The following is a 20,796-nucleotide window of genomic DNA, read 5'->3' as shown; positions in this document are numbered from 1 at the left end:
CATGGGCGTGTAATATCGGTGTTGCAGTTGTGTCACCAGGGTCAGAATGGCCCACGGTGGCACAGGGAAACCCTGGTGGGCCCCACTGCCTGAGGGGGGCCCACCTAATATGTTACATTATACTGCACAGGACTACAGTATGGTGCTTTTGCTACAGTGTATTGCTGTTATTAATCTTGTACATTATCATAGATGGACTAGCAGTATATAGTATATATGTTTATGAAGGCACCCAGACCATGCAATGTCTACTGGTCATCCAAGGATCTGTGGTGGCTGGCACAACACTAACCAACACTAATCATACTGCTGTATTCCCTCATATACCAGTCCAACACTGTGTGTCACTGCAAGTGGCCTGTGCTCTCAGATGTCACTTCCACACAGGCCACACGCAGCTACTTCATCTGCAATAGAGCTGTGTTGATGGTGGACATGATGGTGCATTGATGGGGAACTGCCTGGAACCATTGGCATTGCTACTGCATTTAAAGGCCCAAAAATAAATGGTCATCACAGTGCTTGCACATCACACATTAATGCACAATGAGTAGGCTGAAACTAGCATTTGTATAATATTGTACCCGCGACTCAGGCCCATTATGGGATGTATGGAAGATAGGTCTATGTCTGTTACAGGGTAAACCTTTTTATCTAATACAGTGGTTCCCAACCTGGTGTACTAGTACCCCTGGGGGTACTCTGCAGACCAGTTGGGGGTACTTGGAAATAATATTGGTAATGGCGGAAGAAGAAAAAGTCTCCCAATGGCAAAAGAAGTCTACCATTGACATGGAAACAAGCCACGTTGTGTCATTTCCAGATCCATCTGCAGCGTCATCAGCGTCTCCTCGTGCTTTTGCCCAATCAGCAATTCACTGAGAGCTACCTGTGAACAACTGCCCTGCACTGACATGGGTGGCAGAAGCATTAATCCTACAGGTGTTAGCGGGAACTTTGGAGACAATACACAGCCAGTGGCCAGACAAAGACGGACCTGATTTCTGACCATATACTAGTCAACGGCTACTCCTTAATATTAGGACACGCATACTGCTCACTTCCACTCTTAAGTACTATGGAAATTTCAAATTGAGAGGAGCGGCAGTGCCAGTGCAAGGCAGCAGAGCGCCCCAGGGGGGGGCGCTCCGGTGCTCACCCGCCCCCCCCGGCAGCTGTTCAAGGGGGTGCCGGTGATTGCAACAGAAGGCCGCCGTGCCATTTTCCAGGGTCGGGGGGGGGGGGTCAGGTGATGTGGCGGTGGCCACCTAGTCGCTCTGGAGGGGGGTGCCACTCACCTCCATGGGGGAGGGGGGGTCAGGGACCTGCTGCAAACTGGCGCCCTCCAGTGGCCTGCGCCCTAGGCAAATGCCTAGAGCTGCCTAGTGGCGCCGGCCCTGAGGAGAGGTACTTATAAATGAAAAGCCTAATCAAGGGGTACGGGAGAGAAAAAAGGTTGGGAACCACTGATCTAATACTATAAGGAAGTTATGTTCCTGAGCAATATAATATAGGATATATTTCTCTGTATAATATGATGTATGGGAGATATGTTTCTATGGGGTGCAATTGAGGTTGGCTCACAAAGCACATTTGGTTTGCTAATGTACAAAACCATGTGCACTGCAGGTGGAGCTGATGTAACATGTGCAGAGAGAGTTAGATTTGTGTGAGTTATGTTGTTTAGGCCCCCATACACTAGTCCGACTTGTCTCCCCAAGAAGCTCACTTACATTTTGGCACTTGATGTGCCATTTTTACATGCAATAAATCGCAAGGAAAAGGAGTGTTATGGGCCCTATACATCAGCAATTAATTGTGACAATCCTCAGTTCTGGAGATGATTGTCACAATTAATCTTTAATGTGTGGGCTCACCCTTTTGGCAATCCCGATCAAAAATTCATTGGGATCGCCAATCGATTGCTGAATCAGATTTTTAAACATGTTTAACAATCTGGTATTATCTGCGGTTCTTGTTTAAATGTGTGGGCATTCCCGTTTCGTCTTCTTCTTCTATTTAAATTATGAAAATAAATAACATCTGAAATGACAATCGATTGAGGTGATGTATGGGCACTTTCCAGATATGAAGATGCAATCTTTAGATGGGAAAAATCTGCCGATCACTGAAATAAATCTGTAATGTGTGGGCAAGTCAAATAGATTGTAGAAACCATTTATCTGGGGAAATAAATCACTGGATCTGGAAAACCATAAATTGTGATTGCTGATGTATGGGGGCCCATAAGTTAAAAAAGGGTTTAGGTGCTTGACTATGATGTGCCAAAGGCCACACACATAGGGGGGTATTCAATCTTGGCACCTATTCAATGCTGCCATTTCCAACAGCATTGAAGGCAGATTCTGACAAAACAGATCTGACTTTAATACAAGTCGGATCTGTTTTGTCGGAAATAGACATTTTTCGCCGACTCACCCACTTTCCGCCACTCGACAGTCTGAACATTGAATTCCGACTGTCGAGTTCCTGTTGAGCGGAATGAAAACGGACCAGGATTCCAACTGTTGGGACTTTCAGACAGTCGGAATCTCAGAATGAATACCCCCATAGTCAAAAAAATAGAAAATGTTGCCCACACTTCCCACCTGCAGTGGGCAGGGATAACAAAAGGGGGCAGTTACAGATTATCCAGGGCTGGCCTCTGGGATCAGTGACCACACTCTTGGGTACCTAATGCCACCCAAAGACTCATTAGCTGTGGGTGGAGGCACTACATCTTAGTAGTTGGTGGAGTGGGAGCCTCCACTTAGGTTGCCCTAAGCTTAGAAAATACCTATAGGTCTATGACCATTATGTATTTGCAGGATTTTACATTTTTATCTATTCATGTACCAGACAATACCTGGAATTCTCTAGCAAGGGGTTTTGTTTATCTTTTAACTTACTTTTCATGTTAGACCTCTGTGCCACCTGATATTCAAATCATTGCCCTGATGCAAGTTTTTATATCTCCAATACAAAAAGTACAAAACTATTAAGTAAAAGGGCAGTAAATATTAGATGGACAGTAACATGTTTCTACTATAGCTGCACTGCGATAACTGATAACCTATGCAAAGCGAGATACCAGGTCTGGCTACCAGGAAGAAATCCTTATTGATGTCATGTGACGGCATCAATGGAATTTCCTGTGGCAATGTGGAAGCACTTAGGTGCACTCGCACTATGCAAACAGTGGTCATATTTAAATGCAGTTTGTAACGTGGGGCGGGGAACCAACCAAATGTTATTGACATCTGTGGCTGGACGCTTTTGGCTGTGCAGGATCAAACTTCCCATCTGTATTTATAACATTTATAAACTCATGTTTCAATGGAGCTTACTGAAATACTTTCATATCACAAGTACTGTAACTAATTCCCTGAAAATCATTGAATGCTAAACTGCAGCAGCTTTATATACATATTAATAGCATGTTATATTTATTTGTCACGTCTGCAAATTGCATTATTTGGGAAATATTGTAGCTATTACTCTCCTTGTGTAAGTTCCATTATAGTAATGGCTGAAAAGTGTAATTGCAAAAACAGGAGCGACTCATATGATCATGTTTGGTCTGAACATGTGCAACAAGTATCATTAATGATAAATTGTCTCACAACTAGTGGATCATGGGAGTCAGGGAATGTTTTGCATATACTATATATTTCTATCAACTCTTTTTGGAACATTTAACCTCAAAGATGACAAAGAGTTTACTTAAACAGATGCGTTTCTCCATAATTTAATGGGAGAACGAACAATGGGCCTAATTCAGACCTGATTGCAAGACAAATTTGTTCTCAAAATGGGCAAAATCATGCTGCACTGCAGGTGGGGCAGATGTAATATGGGAAAAGTGAGTTCGATTTGGGCATGGCCTGACTGGCCACCTGGCACTTCTGGCAGATGCCAGAGGGGTTGATGGCCAGGCACTTCACGGTATGAGGCACCGCCTACCGGTCAGCACACAGAGAGAGCAGCTGGACACGTGGTGGGTCGGCTGCTCTCTGTGGGCCCATCGGGTCCAGGAGAGAGGGGGGCATCACATGCGGCTATTCCCCTCTCTCCTGCAAGCCAGGATCGACAACAGCGCACACGTGCACAAATACCAGGACCTATTTGTCGGCCCAGTCTGTCCCTGGATTTGGGGGAGTTATTTTGTTTCTGTGCAGGGTGAATATTGGCTGCTTTGTTTTTACACTGCAGTTTAGATTTCTGTTTGAACCTACCCCACCCAAATCTTACCCTCTTTGCATGTTACATCTGCCCCACCTGCAATGCATGGTTTTTTGCCCTGTGATAAAATCTGAATTAGGCCCTTAAACCGCAGACATAACCACACACCTAGAACTCCAGGTATTTCTAACACATTCATAGGTGCATACAGAAAACTTTTTTCTCCACTGTAGCAACTGCGCCTAGAGCAGCAATGAAGATTACAGACCACAATGAGGGATAGTTCGGTCCCTCTACACAAATGATACAAAACACAAAATGCGGTGTGATCCTCGTAGCGCTACGAGGATCACACCGCATTTTGTGTTTTGTATTCATAGGTGCATATTCAATTTGCTACAGAGTTCCCCACAGACTTGTAGCAGTGCCCACAAGCCCTAGTTAATATATATTTCTGTTTGCACTCTCCTGAGGCACAAACAAGAAACACATAGTAAGTAGTAGTGCCCTTTTTGCACCCCAAGTAAGTGCATTGACCCCAGACAATTAACCTGGAACCCATGGGTGCACAGAATACAAAGATTAAACAGGCTGAATATGTTTTCACTGGAGAAACGGAGGTTGGGAGGTGATATGAGTAGTATGTTCAAATACAGGATTGGGAATCATATGGAACTGGGAGATGAAAAGAAATTCCGTACTGAATTAAGAAGAGGATACTTCACCATTAGAGCAGTAATATTCTGGAACTCATTGCCGGTGGGGGTGATTACAGCAACTACTGGTAATGAATTTAAATCAAAACTGGATGCATTTCTGGCCACTAAGAGAATCCTATAGATATGACTTATGTTACTATGTTACTACAGTATTTTAGCTAAAGGCCTACTGCAGGAGGAAATAGTATTAAAATAAATATCTCAGTAGTTAACATACATTGTTTATTAATTCTAATTGTTCCTTAACAATAAGAATGTTATACCTCCCTTTGTAGGTAGAACACAATGGGTGAGATTTAATAGGATGAGAGATTCAGGAAGTGAGAGATTTGGTAAGAAATCTCCAGTTTTTTTAAAGCAGCAATAATTTACACTGCAAAACCAGTTTGATTTTGAAGTATAAATGATTGGCGCTTTAAAAAAACTGGAGATTTCTTACCAAATCTCTCACTTCCTGACTCATTCTATTAAATCTCACCCAATTTTTTTAGCCAATCAGTTTTGAGAGCATTTTTTTGTGTTCATAATGGATAAAATAATGTAATATAAAATATGTAAAACAATACATGAAAATGGTACAAACTACAAAGTAGGAGAAGGGAACATTCAAACAAATGACACACAGCTGGTATTTGCTGTATAACAGAAACAGATTTAGGGAATTGAAATCCACTGCTAATATTTCAATAAGAAGCTCATTGTAAAGAAACAGATGTATGCATACACAGACCATACACGTGATGACAGAAATTAATAGTCCTCGAACAAATGTTTGATTTCAGACCAGATGGATTTGTAAACTATTCTTACAGCAGTGTGGTAATTGTGTTAAGTGTATTATTTTATAAGTACCTCACAGTGAAGTTGACATTTTGGGGCCCATTCAGACTTGTTTGCCCAGGTCTGTATTCTGCCCCTCTTCCGATGGTGGCTGAACTGCCCATGCGCATAGTCTGCAATGTGCATGGGCAAGCCACAGCTATAATCGCCTTTGGCAATTTTTTCCTTCGCCAAGGAACTTGCAACAGGGGGCATTCAGGATAGACCCCCGGTGCTTCATGGGCGTTCCCACAAAAATGCTGGGCGGGCCCCTGTGAATGCAGGCCTTCCCCTGCCTGTTCAGGGCGGGAGCATAACACCAGCATCTGCCCCGAATTAGCGTCCCTGCAAGCAGCCTCCAAGTGACTCCTGAGTCACACGCCGGCTGCAGGCTCTGGGCAGAAGGGTAGAAATCCTTTGTTGGTAAGTAACCATTGAAGGATTTCTTCTCTGTGCAGGCGCTAGCGAATGGCTGTGTACCCATACACATCTGCTCGCAGCCCTGCACATCGGCTCGGACAGCAGGGGGGCAAGTGATTGGTGGAGTGGCATTACCCTGCTCGCTGGGCTCCAAACACTTGCAGCCCAGCTAGCAGGTCTGAATCTGCACCTTTGTATCTACTGTATTTCTTTTTTTTTTTTAAACAAAAATTTCTATTCAGTATTATTAAAAAATAATAGTTTTTGCTTTTGTAAAAGCTGTAGGTGTTGGGATGAGCTCTGCAAACTTTTAGATTTTGTATTTGTATTGTCTCTTGACTTAGTCAGATTTTAATGACCATTAATGTCCAGAGTTATGTTTAGCTCAAGCTTTAAGTGAAAATGATTTTTCTGCAGTAATGGCACAAAATATCTAGTAGTATATGAGCAAAGTTAGTGAGGTAACTTTGTTGTCTACTGTAGGTGGGACGTTTGCGGCACACTCTAGGGAATAACAAAAGCTCTAAAGGTTTTCAATAAAGTTTGTTTAAAACAAATGTTATTTGGTTGTACATCAGGGCATGCAAATTCCTGTGACAGTTATACCCTTTTACACCAAAATGCCGGGTTGCACCCGAGTTTTTGCACACCGCTCCAACCCAGGTGCAGCCCGGCATTTGGACACTTTTAGTTTCAGTTGCATCTTGGGCAAATAAAAATAGATTTTAGAAATACTTGGGGAAATGGCAAGTTTAGCAGAGATTAGCAGAGAGACAGCAGGTGAAGATCCCCAAGTAGTGTCACAATAATATTTGCATACACATATGTACATTAGACATTATCCTACATTGTGGTACTAAATCCTGTTTATTTTCTGTTGTCTGAGATGGGCAATTCAGGAAAGCGAAAGCACTGCACATGATGGTGTTGCCCCCCCCCCAGGTAAACTCCGCCAGTGTCTCTGCCTAAAGTGAAGCCAGAAGCAGTCTGTGAGACTGCACTGGCTGCAATGTGACTGGCAGTGACTTCCTATTGGAAGTCCGACCTGCAATTCACTCAAGGCAGTCCCATTGGTAGGTGTTACCTCCCTCCGGGATGCCTCTCTGTGCGCAAATACGTGGCAGCCCCTAAAACTGGTTCTGCACATGCGCAGTGCCACTGACTACACTGCGCATACGCCGGACCCGGGAACCCGATTAAGCCTCCAGGGGCTTCTGCAAAGGCAGCCCATGGAGGCTTGGGCCAGCGCATGCACAGTATGTATGAAGTTACTGAACATGCGCTGGCCCCGGGCAGGGGATCGGCAGCCGGGACCGGAACGTGCGGGGAGTGTGGCTGAGGCAGCAGAGGGGGGGGGGGGGGGGGGCACATTGCGGCAGCCCCCCCCCTCCAAAAGGATAAGAGCCGCCACTGGCCTACACGATGAGTGACTTTCAGAAATATCTCTGACAACAAATAACCTTGCATGTGTTTCAGCACAGCATTAATGTTCTAGTGAGTGTATACAAAGTTGTTTCTGTCCTAGTGCTGAAAATGGGTCTTCTTATTGGTGCTATTTGGAAGACTTGGCAGGTCGAGAAAAATAGCTCCACCAATATCTCATGTGAGTAGATCAGAGTATGGGGTGCCCTCTCCTGGGGTGGATGGGCGCCTACAACACACAGCAGCCAGGAAAACAGCACAGCAGTCCTGTATTTATGCGCAATCTAGCGCTGGCTAGTCTGATTGTGCAGTACATAAAACCAAACATAAAATGAAATATTAGTTTGTCTGGGCACTAACTAAACATAATAGATGCCCTCCGTCAGGGTGGTAGTACCTAATGCCTCTACCACAAATACAGGAATATGCACAGTAATCACAGTCAGTAAATCTCACCACAGTGTCTCATTACTGGCCTGCTTGCCTGTTTCCCCAGGTAGAGAGACCCTAAGCCAAGTCCTGACACAAGTTATATGAGCCTCCTACAGGTGAAGGCCTGATCTCAGGCTAAAGACCTAAAGAAATGATGAAGTAGGCCTCATGGATAGAGCCCTGCCATCTCTCTCACATCCACAACCCCAGGACCCATTAAAAACTTTAATCAAGTATGTTTAGTAAAACAGACATTTCCTCTTGTTATAAAATACATAGGGCAGACACCTGGGCCAAACAGAATCCCATTTAGCATTTTACCAATTCTTCTATCACATATCCCCCCCACCACCTTTGTTTTGACCTGTGGGATGGAGCAACTGTAGCCCCCAAACAAAACACATGAGTGAAAGCATCTGTATTACTGATCTTGCTTCCAGACCTCTGTGTACTGAAAAGTTTTGCAATGCCAAGAACCACATTGTTAGAAACATAGAAACATAGAATTTGACGGCAGATAAGAACCACTTGGCCCATCTAGCCTGCCCCTTTTTTTAAACATGTTACCTCAAACCATATTTGATCCTTATTTTTTTGTAAGGATATCAATATGCTTATCCCAAGCATGTTTAAATTGTACTACTGTATTTGCCTCTACCACCTCTGATGGGAGGCTATTCCACTTATCTACTACTCTTTCTGTGAAGTAATTCTTCCTCACATTTCCCCTGAATCTTCCTCCCTCTAGTTTCAGTGCATGTCCTCGTGTTCTGTTGCTCCTCTTCCTGTGAAGAATGTCTCCCACCTGTACCTTGTTAAAGCCCTTGATATATTTGAAAGTTTCTATCATGTCCCCCCTTTCCCTTCTCTGCTCCATGTCTCCTATTGCTCTCTATATTCTCAGACATCCACTTCAGCAGGTCATGATCATTGATCAACCTAAACTTTCTTCCCAACAAGTAGTACCTAAAAGTTTCTAATGCCCACTCTATTGCCAATGCTTCTTTCTCAACATTGGCATGGTTTCTCACATGTATATTTAACTTTCTGCTTAAATAACTAAAATTATGGAGGTTATTCTGGTTCACTCCTTCTGGCAAATTCCTTCTCAAATGGACAAAACCATGTGCACTGCAGGTGGGGTACATTTCTGCTAGCCCTTGGTATGGTCTAACAGTGTGACTGCAATGATGACAAAATTTGGATCTAAACCTTCTATAATATACTGTGATTCCTAAGAATGCTCTCACCTGTTCCTCAGGTATGTTTCATAGGCAATTTTCTATTGCCTCAGTTTATAAAATCTATGCCATTGCTGTATTCAGGATACTTTACTTCATCCATCCCAGACAACATTTCTTTCTGGTTGCCTGTCAACCCTGCCTTAAGGTGCGTGCACACGTACAGATTTTCCTGTCTGTTTTCAAGCATTTGGAACTATTTTTTGTCATTTGCACCCACACATTTCCAGATTTTAGTTCCCACCAGATAGATCAGAGAGGAAAATCTGTAAGTGTGTGTGTACCTTAACAGATGGAGTCCAACACTGCCATGTAATGATTGTCCCTTTCAAAAAATGGGAAAGTCTCCCAACTTCTGATTCTCACACCCTATTATATTTGTCCCTATATTTCTTTTAAAATAGCTACAATTTATTTATTTATTATTTATTTATTTCCCGTTTCTTATATAGCGCACACATATTCTGCAGCGCTTTACATTTGAACATCCCTGCCCAAGTTGAGCTTACAATCTGTATTCCCTGTATATGTACATGTACAATATGTACAATCTGTATATGTACATGTGCACGTGCACACAGACATTCTAGGGTTAATTTGTTGGGACCCAATATACCAGTATATTTTTGGATTGTGGGTGGAAACCGGAGTACTCGGAGGAAACCCACTCAAGTACAGGGAGAATATACAAACTCTGCACAGTTAGAGCATGGGGATCTAACCTATGACCTCAGTGCTGTGAGGCAGTAATGCTAACCATTACATCATCCGTACTGCCCCATAAGTAGTGTGTTAGCAGTACAAAAGATGGGTTTTAAAATTATGCTGTCCACTAAATTTAATATCTGTAAGTTTCTGGTGAATGTGTCAGACAGACTATATCACATTAGCATTATTCCTATAATTCAAGGAAACAAGAGTGCATCAAATCATGCATTCCATTATCCTAGATTTATAACAGTTTAATGCACAGTATGAACACAGTTTGGGTCTGTTACATTTTCCTGCTACGCTTCATTCACATCAAAGTAAATTGTTCACATTTGTCATTGAGATAATAATTTTTTTCTTCCACTCAATTTACTTTAATTTGAACCAAGCGTAGCAAGAATATTTGACACACCTTGGGTAAAATATAATAGGATGAGTGAGAGATTTGGTTAGAAATCTCCAGTTTTTTCAAAGCAGCAATCATTTACACTGCACAACCAGTATGATTTTGCAGTGTAAATGATTGCCACTTTAAAAAACCCTGAAGATTTCTTACCGAATCCCTCACTTTCTGTAACTCTCAACCTATTAACGTTCAACCCTATCTCTATACATATATTAAGCTGGTATGGTAATAGAAAATGTGATATGAAATTTAGAAGCAGTAATTAATGGGTAAAATACAGGTCTTGCAGGCTTTTTGCCACCTGATACCATCATAACCCCCGCACCCCTGGCATTGTGATGTTATGTGTAATCTGTGAAGCTGCTGGCACTAGGAAGTAGAGAGCTACTTGAAGCGTTGAGGCATTTCTACAGGGTGCAGTGTTGCAGTGTCCCAGGTGGCTCTGTAGCAGCAGTGGCATAACAATGCCACCGCAGTCCAAGCGGTCCAAGTGGTGGCTCTGGAGAAAGTGCACTGCATAGCTGGCAACAAGCATGTAACCCTTGGCAATGATCAAGAAACCCCTGCCAACAGGCAAGTGATCCCTGGCAACAAGCAGTAAACTCATGGCAATGAGGAGTAGGTAAAAAAAAAAATATGTATTGGGGGATGCCCAAATCTTTTTTTTGGCAGAGGGAGTGGGGGGGCAAAATTTCCAGTATGCCAATGTGCAACAGTGCTACTAGCTGTTCCAGGCACCCTACAGACTGTGGTTATTGTGGTGCTATGGATTATGTGAAAGGTTTTTTGTAGGTGTATCTCAATGTAATGAATGTACATCTTCATTGTAAACCTAAAAACTCACCTCTCAGCTTTATATAAGGGCTGACCATTTATAAAACCATGAAAAAATGGCCCTCATTCTGGCTGGCTCGCAAAACAGCGTGATTTTGCTGCTTTGCGTGCCTTGTATTTCCACCCACCGTTCGTCCAAATGTCAACCCCCTGCTATTCGCATATTTTCCCCGCAGTGCTGCAAATGGATGATTTGCATATACATTTTGCAGCCTTGTGTGGGTGCCCAAAATCATGCGATGGTCGCCGACTATCGAATGATTCCTGAAGTGCTCGGTAAATCTAAGTCACTCTTTGGTGACTTAGATTAGCGGCACCCTGCTCCGTGACCAGGGCGGGCAGCTGACATCTGGTGACGCCCACCCACGGAAGCCAGGTAGCTGCTCCCAGCATTTTCCTGTGTGCACGTAGTGTTTTCATGGGTACGACCAGGAAACGTTGGACATATGCATTGAAATGCCCCCCTGCCCGCCTCCTGTATGCCCACCCTGCTGCGAGTGCCTCGGAGACTTGCATAGGGCGCTCCGCAAAGATATTCACTTATGCGCATATCTTCTACATCGGTCCCTGTTGCGAATTCACAATGGGGCAAACCGATTAGAATAAGGGCCAATTTCATTCAGATAATAGAGAAAATAAACTAAGAGTTTATGAGGGAATCTTGAAGATTGGTGGGGTGTGAAGGATGTACTAAATGTTTTTGAGAAGATTGGTGTGATGTTTTTGACTTTGCCTTTGAATTAGATGGTAGATTCATGTACTGTGGAGGGAATGAAAAGCTGTAGGTCCTGTAGGCAATCAAATGAGCTAAAGGTAAGAAAGAGACTATAGGGGCAAGAAGACTGGGTTGATAATAGAGAAGTAAAGTATGTGTGGCAAATTGGAGCGTATGTTGTAAGGAAATAAAAGATTGGTTTATAATGGATGAAGTCAGCATGAGATCGAGATTTCCTCCAGGGGCACTCAGTAGTGCAGTAGCACCATTGCAGGTAGCAGGTCTGCTTGGTGTGGCATGGATGAGGTGTTGATGGTCAGAGACAAATGAAGTGGCAACGGTTGAGTGGTCTGTATTGATAAACATTACTATGATGTCCTGTCACCCATTCCTCCATACTGAGAGAGGATAAATATTGACATCCCTCACAAAGATACATTTTGGTATCAAATTGAGAGGAGGAATGGAAGAAATGCCATTACCACCACAAAGACCTTACAATCCAAAAAGGCCAGTTTGGTATCTGGTGGAGCCCAGGATGAAACCATACCTACTGTACATTATATTAGACCCGCCTTGTGTGATTCCAGTTGATGAACCAACTGTCTACATTTTCTTGTTACTGTAAAGAAATCTGTGATAGGTTAAATTTTTATTTGTAAATGCAAGTTTTTTTTAAAAAAAAAACATTTAAACTATTTGTTTTAACAGTGTTGTAATAGATGTATTCTTTCGTGCTTCTTATATTCATGAGCAATGGAGGAATGTTGAGATGATCAGATAGAGGAAAGGACAATAATAATCATTTATTGAATCCACTTAGAAATGCTAGTGGTGTGATGCTTTGTAGACACAGATGAAAGTTACTTGCAAAAATACTGCATGTATTTATTACACCATTTCAGAAGTGTTAAGGCCCATACACACTGGGTGACTTTCATATGAAAGCCACTCATTTTCTCAATGTGTGCAGGTGAATGGTGAGCACTGCTGCGTGCTCCCGCATCATCGCTGCCGGCCGCCGCTCATCTGCTGGGCTACAAAGCTACAAATCTAGGGCTACAAAATGAAATTGTGCCCCATGGAAAAGTGTTATCTGATGATCCCTTCCAGTCTGAGCAAAAAAAATGTATTTATTATTTATTAACAGTTTGTTATATAGCGCATATATATTCTGCAGCGCTTTACAGAGAATATTTGAACATTCACATCAGTCCCTGCCCCAGTGGAGCTTACAATCTATATTCCCTACCACATGTACACACAGACATTCTAGGGTTCATTTTGTTATTTTGTTTTGTTATATTGTTTTATTAGCCTACCAGTATATTTTTGGATTGTGGGAGGAAACCGGAGTACCCGGAATAAACCCACGCAAGTACGGGGAGAATATACAAACTCTGCATAGTTAGAGCCATGGTGGGCATCGAACCCATGACCTCAGTGCTGTGAGGCAGTAATGCTAACCATTACATGGAGAACAATGAACATTTTGTGAGGTGGTGAAGAGTGAAGGGTGTCAACCCATAAAGTTGTATCTTCATATTCAATCTTATTAGCCACAATGCTATCGCAAGGGTGAATTTGCAAAAAAGTGCTTGCTTACTGTACCTGTACGAAACGAAAATCAATCAATTCAATCAAATGATCAATTTTGCTTGAGTTCTATCTGAAACTAGCCCAAGAAGGGTGCAAGATATGGGGCTGTTGCCAGGGCCGTATTTCAGTGCCATACATCCCATAGGCACCAACTTTTTTGCAGCCCCTCCCCCACCAAACGAGAAAGAAAAAGAAGAGAAAGAGTGAGAGAGATACCTTCAGCAGCGCATTCCCGGGTGTTCAGCCCCCTCTGCAGCATCTCCCCGGCGCCGTGTGTTCAGCAGCAGCACTCACTCCCCAGCGCCGGAAGCTCTACGCTTCTGTCATGTCACTGACATGACAGGGCTGCCTCTTTCCGGTGCTGGGTGCTCGGCTCTTGATCCCCAGCGCTGGTTCACAGAACAGACGCCGCAGGCACAGCTGGGGGAGGGGGCGGCACTTCCCGCACGGCGGAAAAGTATTTTTTTTTAAATGACAAAAGAAAATCACGCCACTGCTTGCCTCCCCCAGCAGGTGCCGCCCATAGGCCCGTGCCTCACGGGCCTAGTGGGAAATCCGGCCCTGGCTGTTGCTATTGTTAAAACACTTTAGCAATGGCACATCGCACCCTTAGAAGTTTATATGATTGGTCCCTTAGAGAAAAAAGTGCGGCTAAATCAAATTTTCTTTTACCTGTCAGATTCCTGCAGCTCTTATTGATAGCAATAGAGGGTTTGCAGGAATGATATTTGAATAAATTAGCAGAACAAGCATTTTCTGCACAACATAATGCCATCTTTAGGTTATGTTTGCCTGCGCTGGACAAAAGTACTGAATAGTTCTCTTCCTGCTTTCTAACAGGAGACGATGCAACATCTTTGTGAATCCTCAGATGCCTACTTTGCGCATGCTCCCGCTATAGACATATGTTACCCTACTTTTGCATTCATGAAAAAGCCAGTGTTTTCCTCACATGGGGCGGGATGCTATATAGCAGAAATGCGGTAAAAACCCCGTTTTCGGGGTTTCTACCGCATTTCTATATGCTATATGGCGCCTCCGCAGTGTCAGCGCTGCGGAGGGAATCGCCAGCTAAAGCTGGCGAATCCCTGCAGAAGCCTATGGGCTTCTTACCGCAGCGCTGTTTGAGGGATCCGTCACGGATCCCTCCCAGCGTGCCCTGCGGCCGGCGCCGGGGTCTGCGCATGCGCAGATGGACTCCCGGGTCACAGACCCGGAAGTCCAGCGCCGGCACCGCATCGCAAGGGACAGCTCTTACCGCAAGAGCTGTCCCTTGCATGAATAACGGCATATGTTATAGCATATGCCGTTATTAAAAATGCGATGTCCGGCGAAGGGGGGCCGCGGATGTTATAACATCCCGCCCATGGGGCCAGATGCACTGAGCTTCAAAAGTGATAAAATGGAGGGTGATAAACAACCAACCAATCAGCTCCTATCTGTCATTTTTCAAACACAGTCTGTGACATGGCAGGTAGGGGTTGATTGGCTGGCGGTTTATCACTCTCCATTTTATCATTTTTGAAGCTTAGTTCATCTGGCCCATGGTCTGTCCTGACAGGAGTTTTGCTCTAAATACTGTCCCTAGATAAAAAGACTGCAAAAAAGCAGATAATTAGGAAGCTCATATAACTTATTTTTCTAATTACACTTCTTAGTCCTGAGGGTTACATGTAGATAACTGAATATACTTTACATCCCTTAAAGCATACTGAAACAGAACATATAACTGTGTTAAGAATACTGCAGTACTTTGATGCATGTATGTGGGGTTGTGTGGTATGTTTTAATCTGGTCGCTCCAGTGAAGTCTTGGTAGCCAGTGGTCAGCAGTGAAAACGCCTAGTCAGTGGCGTAACTACCTAATTTTTGCCCCCCCCCCCCCGCCGCAGATTTTTCGGCGCCCCCCTCCCCTCCCTCTCCTCGGCGCCCCCCCTCCCCTCCCTCCCCTCGGCGTACCTGCCTGGCCGCATATGCGGTCACGGTCCCGTCTCTCCCGGCGCCGGCTCCTGCTGCTATAATGAAAACGGACTCTTAGAAAATGGCTGCCCCCATACTGCAGACAGAAAACTGTCTGCAGTATGGGGGCAGCCATTTTCTAAGTGTCCATTTTCATTATAGCAGCAGGAGCCGGCGCCAGGATAGACGGGACCGTGACGGCAGGGCACCAAACAGCAGCGGGTAAGTGGTATCTATAGCCCCGCAGACCCCCGGTGCCCACATGTTCTCTGCATCTCCCCGCCACAGCGGGGGGCTGCTGAGCTATAGCTACGCCACTGCACCTAGTCCATACTTGCCTACTTTTGAAAACTAGTTTCAGGGAGATTATAATTGGTAGCAGAGTTTTACACAGTGCCCCATAGAGGGGGCGTGTCATACTCCACGCAAAGGGCGTGTCTAGTTCTATATATGGAGAGATTGTACAAAGAGATTGTGAACGTGGCACCTAGAAGCATGGGTGTGTACTGCTACATCTGAGATTAATCTTTTAAAAAGACTTATATCCAAATGTAGATGAGCCCCTATAAGTAAGAGCTACTATACTTGGTGCTGGGAAATGGTGCTGATGATTCAATGTAAATGTATCTATATCTCATTCCTTTTTTTCCTCAAAAATGTAACAGTGTAATGTGGGTTAGGTGACATGAGGGAGATTGCTAAACAAATGAGGGAGAGCGGGAGATCGCTGTTATTTCAGGGAGTCTCCTGCAGAATGCTGGAGGGTAAGAAACTATGGCCTATTCCCTAACTCTAAATCTCCCCATTGTGTCTAAACCTAACCTCCCCTCCCATAGCATAACCTTAACTAGCATTGTTAACACGTCAACATCCTGCACATGCCGACAAGTACAATATAAACAGCATAACTGGCAAAAATCTCTTGTTGACATTGTAAAAAATGTTTTCATTGAATAACAAAGGTGCGTTAGGTCTGAGATACTGTAAACTAGATGGTGTCATTATTTATACAACAGACTCATGAATACATTTTGTTAATTTGCTTTCCATTTTTATATATGTGATTTCTTATTTACCAGATGGGCTTTATACAAATAAATGAAGATTTCATATATGTTGAGCCTATAAATCGGACCATTACAGAAGGAGGCCATGCTCATCGAGTTTATAGGAGGAAAAGAACTGCAGAAGAAAAAGCAACAGAAAATAAAACTACTCAATACTCATACTGTGGAGTTACTGGTATGTTCTTTCATTTCGTTATTTTCATGTTTTTGTGACTATTTTATATATTTTAATCATTGTGGAAAATGTAAATATGAGCCGAAGTCTTCACCTGGACAAATCATTATATAGATATTATAGTAATATATATTATAGTAAATAGCTGCAATATATGGCAGCATGAATTCTGGATTGGGCTAGCAGGTGAGAGGTGCGAGGTACAATTTAATAACTGCATCATTAGAAATTCCCATCCATCACCTACAATTAAACTCTCCAAGAGATGGATGTTCACCTCACACATCATGGACGAATGTTCACCGCAGATAGGGAGAAATTTCACTAAGATGGGAATAAGACTTCACATGTGATGTTGCTATGGGCAACCAGTCAGATCTACTATCTTCTAGAGGGTGCTAAATAAATAAGAAGTAGATTCTGATTGGTTGCCCATAGCAACATCACATGTGAAGTCGTATTCCCATCTTAGTAAATTTCCCCCATAAGGGGCTTTCATGTTTAAATAGTTCTATGCTGTCATGCAATTTGCTCCTGTAAAATGTGTAGAAAATGCCCATTAATGTAATAACTGACAGTCCAGTTTTCTGTCATAGAATTGCACACTGCATCCATGCCCTGATTCTGGTTCACTCACAAAAGCAAATTCTCTCAATAGAGATGTATTTGTGCAGAGAGTTCGATTTGGGTGAGGTTTGTACTTCAAACTGATATATATATATATATATATATATATATATATATATATATATATATATATATATATATATATATATATATATATATATATATATATATATATATATATATTGTAAGAATAAAGCAGCCAGTATTTACCCTGCACAGAAAAAAAAATAATACCCAATCTAACTCTCTCTGTTACATCTGCCCCTCATGCAGTGCACATGGTTTTGTCCATTAGGGGAGAATTTGCTTTTGCGTGCGAACCAGATACAGACCCCCAGAACTGTTACTGTAGTGTCCCTATACAGAGAATTATGCATATCATAATGGTTTGCTGCTAGTCATCATCATGACTGAGTACATTTACCTACCCTATATTAGGGTGCAAAAGCATATTTTCATTTATTTGCACACATTTAATGCTAACTTTGCATATGCAAGAAAGCCCAGTACACTCCAGTTCTGCCTTCTTCATTTGTCAGTGTAACTATGTACAACTCTGGATCATGCATACTTGCATTGTCACTGTGAATATACTATATGGCAGATCTGCTCTGAAAAAGGGTGTACATTTTTACTCACGCATGCGCAATGTGCATGGTGAGCATGGACAGTCATTCAATAATCGCTCGATTTATGATTTCTCAATTTAGCGATTTTGATGATTACCTTAGTATTGACTGCGTGTGTGATACATATTTTAATATCTAATTATTTTGTTAAGAAAATAGTTTATTTTTATTTATAAATATTATCATTAATATTAGTAGTAGTAGTATTATATTTTACATTAACTTCGATTAAAGAGAAGTGGATAACTCAAAATCCCCAAAATTGTAGATGTTTTATCCTGATATTTTTTTCCAGTATGAAAAGTAGATGAAATAGTTTGAAGAGTATGAAATGATTGGGATACATTTATTTAGTCTACCTAACTAAAGGGAGGGACAACGATTAGTGTGTCTGGGTGAGCTCTGTCATGCTAACTACAATCATCTGACAAGTGGTAAAAGTCATCTTATAAGTACATATGAAGTAATGTAGAAATCTGCTCTGCAGACATGAGACAAAACAGGAATGTATTTAAATATGTGCCATCGGTCCCTTTATCCCACTGAAAAATGTGGAGCTGCAAAACAAAATCGTACATATTGGTATATTCCATTTGCTATAGTATACATCCCAACCACCCCATTATTGGCAGGACAGTCCTGATTTTTGTGCAGTTAAGGCAGGTATGTTACTGTATAAGCCAGTCTGATACAGTGGCGGCTGTTACCTGGATGGAGAGGGGGGCAGAGCTAGTATTAGATCTCATGGGGCCCTAGACAGGATATCAGTTTGGGCCCCCACCCTCAAACAACCCAGAGCACTGTATTTTTGCTGCTGATTGCAGGTGACATTAATACAGCACCTTGGCGTGTGCACAATCTACTAATAAATGCTCAGTTGCATAAACAGTGCTCACAAATCTGGTCTTTTGGCTGTAGGGTTAATACGTGTGTCACATTTAAAGTAAACTGACTGCAGTGAATGAAACCATTTTATGTCTCCAAGCATTTTTTATCCTATCAAAGATCCACGTGATCTCACTACATCAACCTTTGAGGGCCCTTGGGATATTTTGGGTTCTAGGTAGACACCTAAGGTGCCTTGTGAAAAATCCACCTCTGGGAGAGGGGCTGCCGCTGGCTGTGCTGTCTGGTTCCTGACAGGCACCTGGACTGGCCCATGTGCAGCAGGGGCACCGGTACTGCACATGCGCAAAACCCCGGCTTCTACAGATTTCATCGACTGCAGCCCATAGAAGATTTCTATGGCAGCCTGAAAGGCAAATAGTGGTTTCTCTCTGCTAATCACAGTCCAGTCTGGCACCAATTTTAACATGTGTTACGTTTTGCATTACCATCGTTTTTATATCAGACTTGGTAAAGAGAAGCAACAATACTAAGCAATAAGTGGGGCAGTATGGATGGTGTAATGGTTAGCATTACTGCCTCACAGCACTGAGGTCATGGTTCGATTCCCACCATGGCTCATTGGCTCCAACTGTGCAGAGTTTGTATATTATCCTCGTACTTCCGTTGGTTTCCTCCGGGTACTCCGGTTTCCTCCCACAATCCAAAAATATACTGGTAGGCTAATTGGCTCCCAACAAAATGAACCCTAGAATGTGTGTGTGTGTACATGTGGTAAGGAATATAGATTGCAAGCTCCACTGGGGCAGGGACTGATGTGAGTGTTCAAATATTCTCTGTAAAGTGCTGCGTAATATGTATGCGCTATATAAGAAACTGTTAATAAATAAATAAGTGAAATGTCACAGGCAAACATTGAAATACTGTAAGAAAGTATAATTGGCCATGGAAATTTTTACTTTCAATTACACTCACAACTGCTTCATTTTTTCGTCTAAGCCAGGGGTGTCCAAACTTTTTGCGACGAGGGCCAGATTTGGTGAAGTGTAAATGTGTGGGGGCCGACCATTCAGCCTGACATTTTTTGAATCATTAATCACATCAGAATGGTCCCCCACTCTGCCCCCATTCACTGTATGTCCCCCAGCCAGCCCCTCCTTCACTGTATGTCCCCATTCACTGTATGTTCCCCACTCTGCACCATTCACTCTGTCCCCCAGCCTGCCCCCCTTCCCTTAATGTCCATCAGTGCCTCCATTCACTGTATGTCCCCCAGCCTGACCCTCCTTCGCTGTATGTCCCCCACTCATGCCCACTCCCTTCTCTGTATGTTTCCCAGCTCCTTGTGTGAGCCAGAGGAAGGATAGGCAAAGCAGGCACTGCAAGGAAAGGAGATGCTTGGGCTCCTGCTGCCACCCTCCTCCACTCTGCATGTTACGGGAGCAAGCTTCCCCCTTGCTGCCTCCCTCCCCACTGCTGTCACTGTGATTGCGGAGTAGGGTGATATATATATGATTGCAGCAGCAGGTGTAGGACGCCAAACACATCTGACTGTGGCGGCCGGCACCTCCTCACTGCACCAGACAGCAAGGTAAAGGCGCGCTCGCCGGGGCCCCACCTTTAGTGTCCTGTGCTTCCCACATCTGATGCTCTGCCCACTTCCAGCTGGAGGCTGCGGACCGCTTGAAATGACAGCACGGGTCGCATTTGGTCCCAGGGCCTGACTTTGGACATGCCTGGTCTAAGCTGTAAATGTGATTTGAATTTTTCAAGGATCTATGTTTTACACACTAAGAATTAAGTCAGGTTTTTTCCTTTATGTTCTGCAGATGTATCCAGCATTACTGTGTTGAAAGCAGAACTTTAATGTAAAAATCTATTAAAGACACAATGGCGATACTAGCCGTCTGTGGCTCGTCTATGTAATTGCATTCTAGCAGCCTGACTCCTGTGTGTTCTAAGGAGGTTATTCTGGTTGCCGCACAAGGCTGCAA

The 20,796-nt window shown here is 43.2% G+C and overlaps 1 protein-coding gene across 2 annotated transcripts in view; it reads left to right on the top strand.

Annotated features, from left to right (window-relative positions):
• Positions 1-20,796, top strand: part of ADAMTS19 (ADAM metallopeptidase with thrombospondin type 1 motif 19) — a 166,813-nt gene that overhangs the window by 8,117 nt on the left and 137,900 nt on the right. For both annotated transcript variants that reach the window (XR_014446790.1, XM_083151549.1), the window contains exon 3: positions 16,538-16,700. Coding sequence is in view for 1 of the 2 variants with exons in the window: in XM_083151549.1 (XP_083007675.1) it covers positions 16,538-16,700 (163 nt within the window). In the remaining variant the exon portion in view is untranslated. The remainder of the gene's footprint in view (positions 1-16,537; positions 16,701-20,796) is intronic.

Source organism: Crinia signifera, chromosome 1 (assembly GCF_055691185.1).
Source record: "Crinia signifera chromosome 1, ASM5569118v1, whole genome shotgun sequence".
Classification (NCBI taxonomy): Eukaryota; Metazoa; Chordata; class Amphibia; order Anura; family Myobatrachidae; genus Crinia; species Crinia signifera.
The sequence above is the reverse complement of the archived record's forward strand: the minus strand, read 5'-3'. Positions and strand labels throughout refer to the sequence as shown.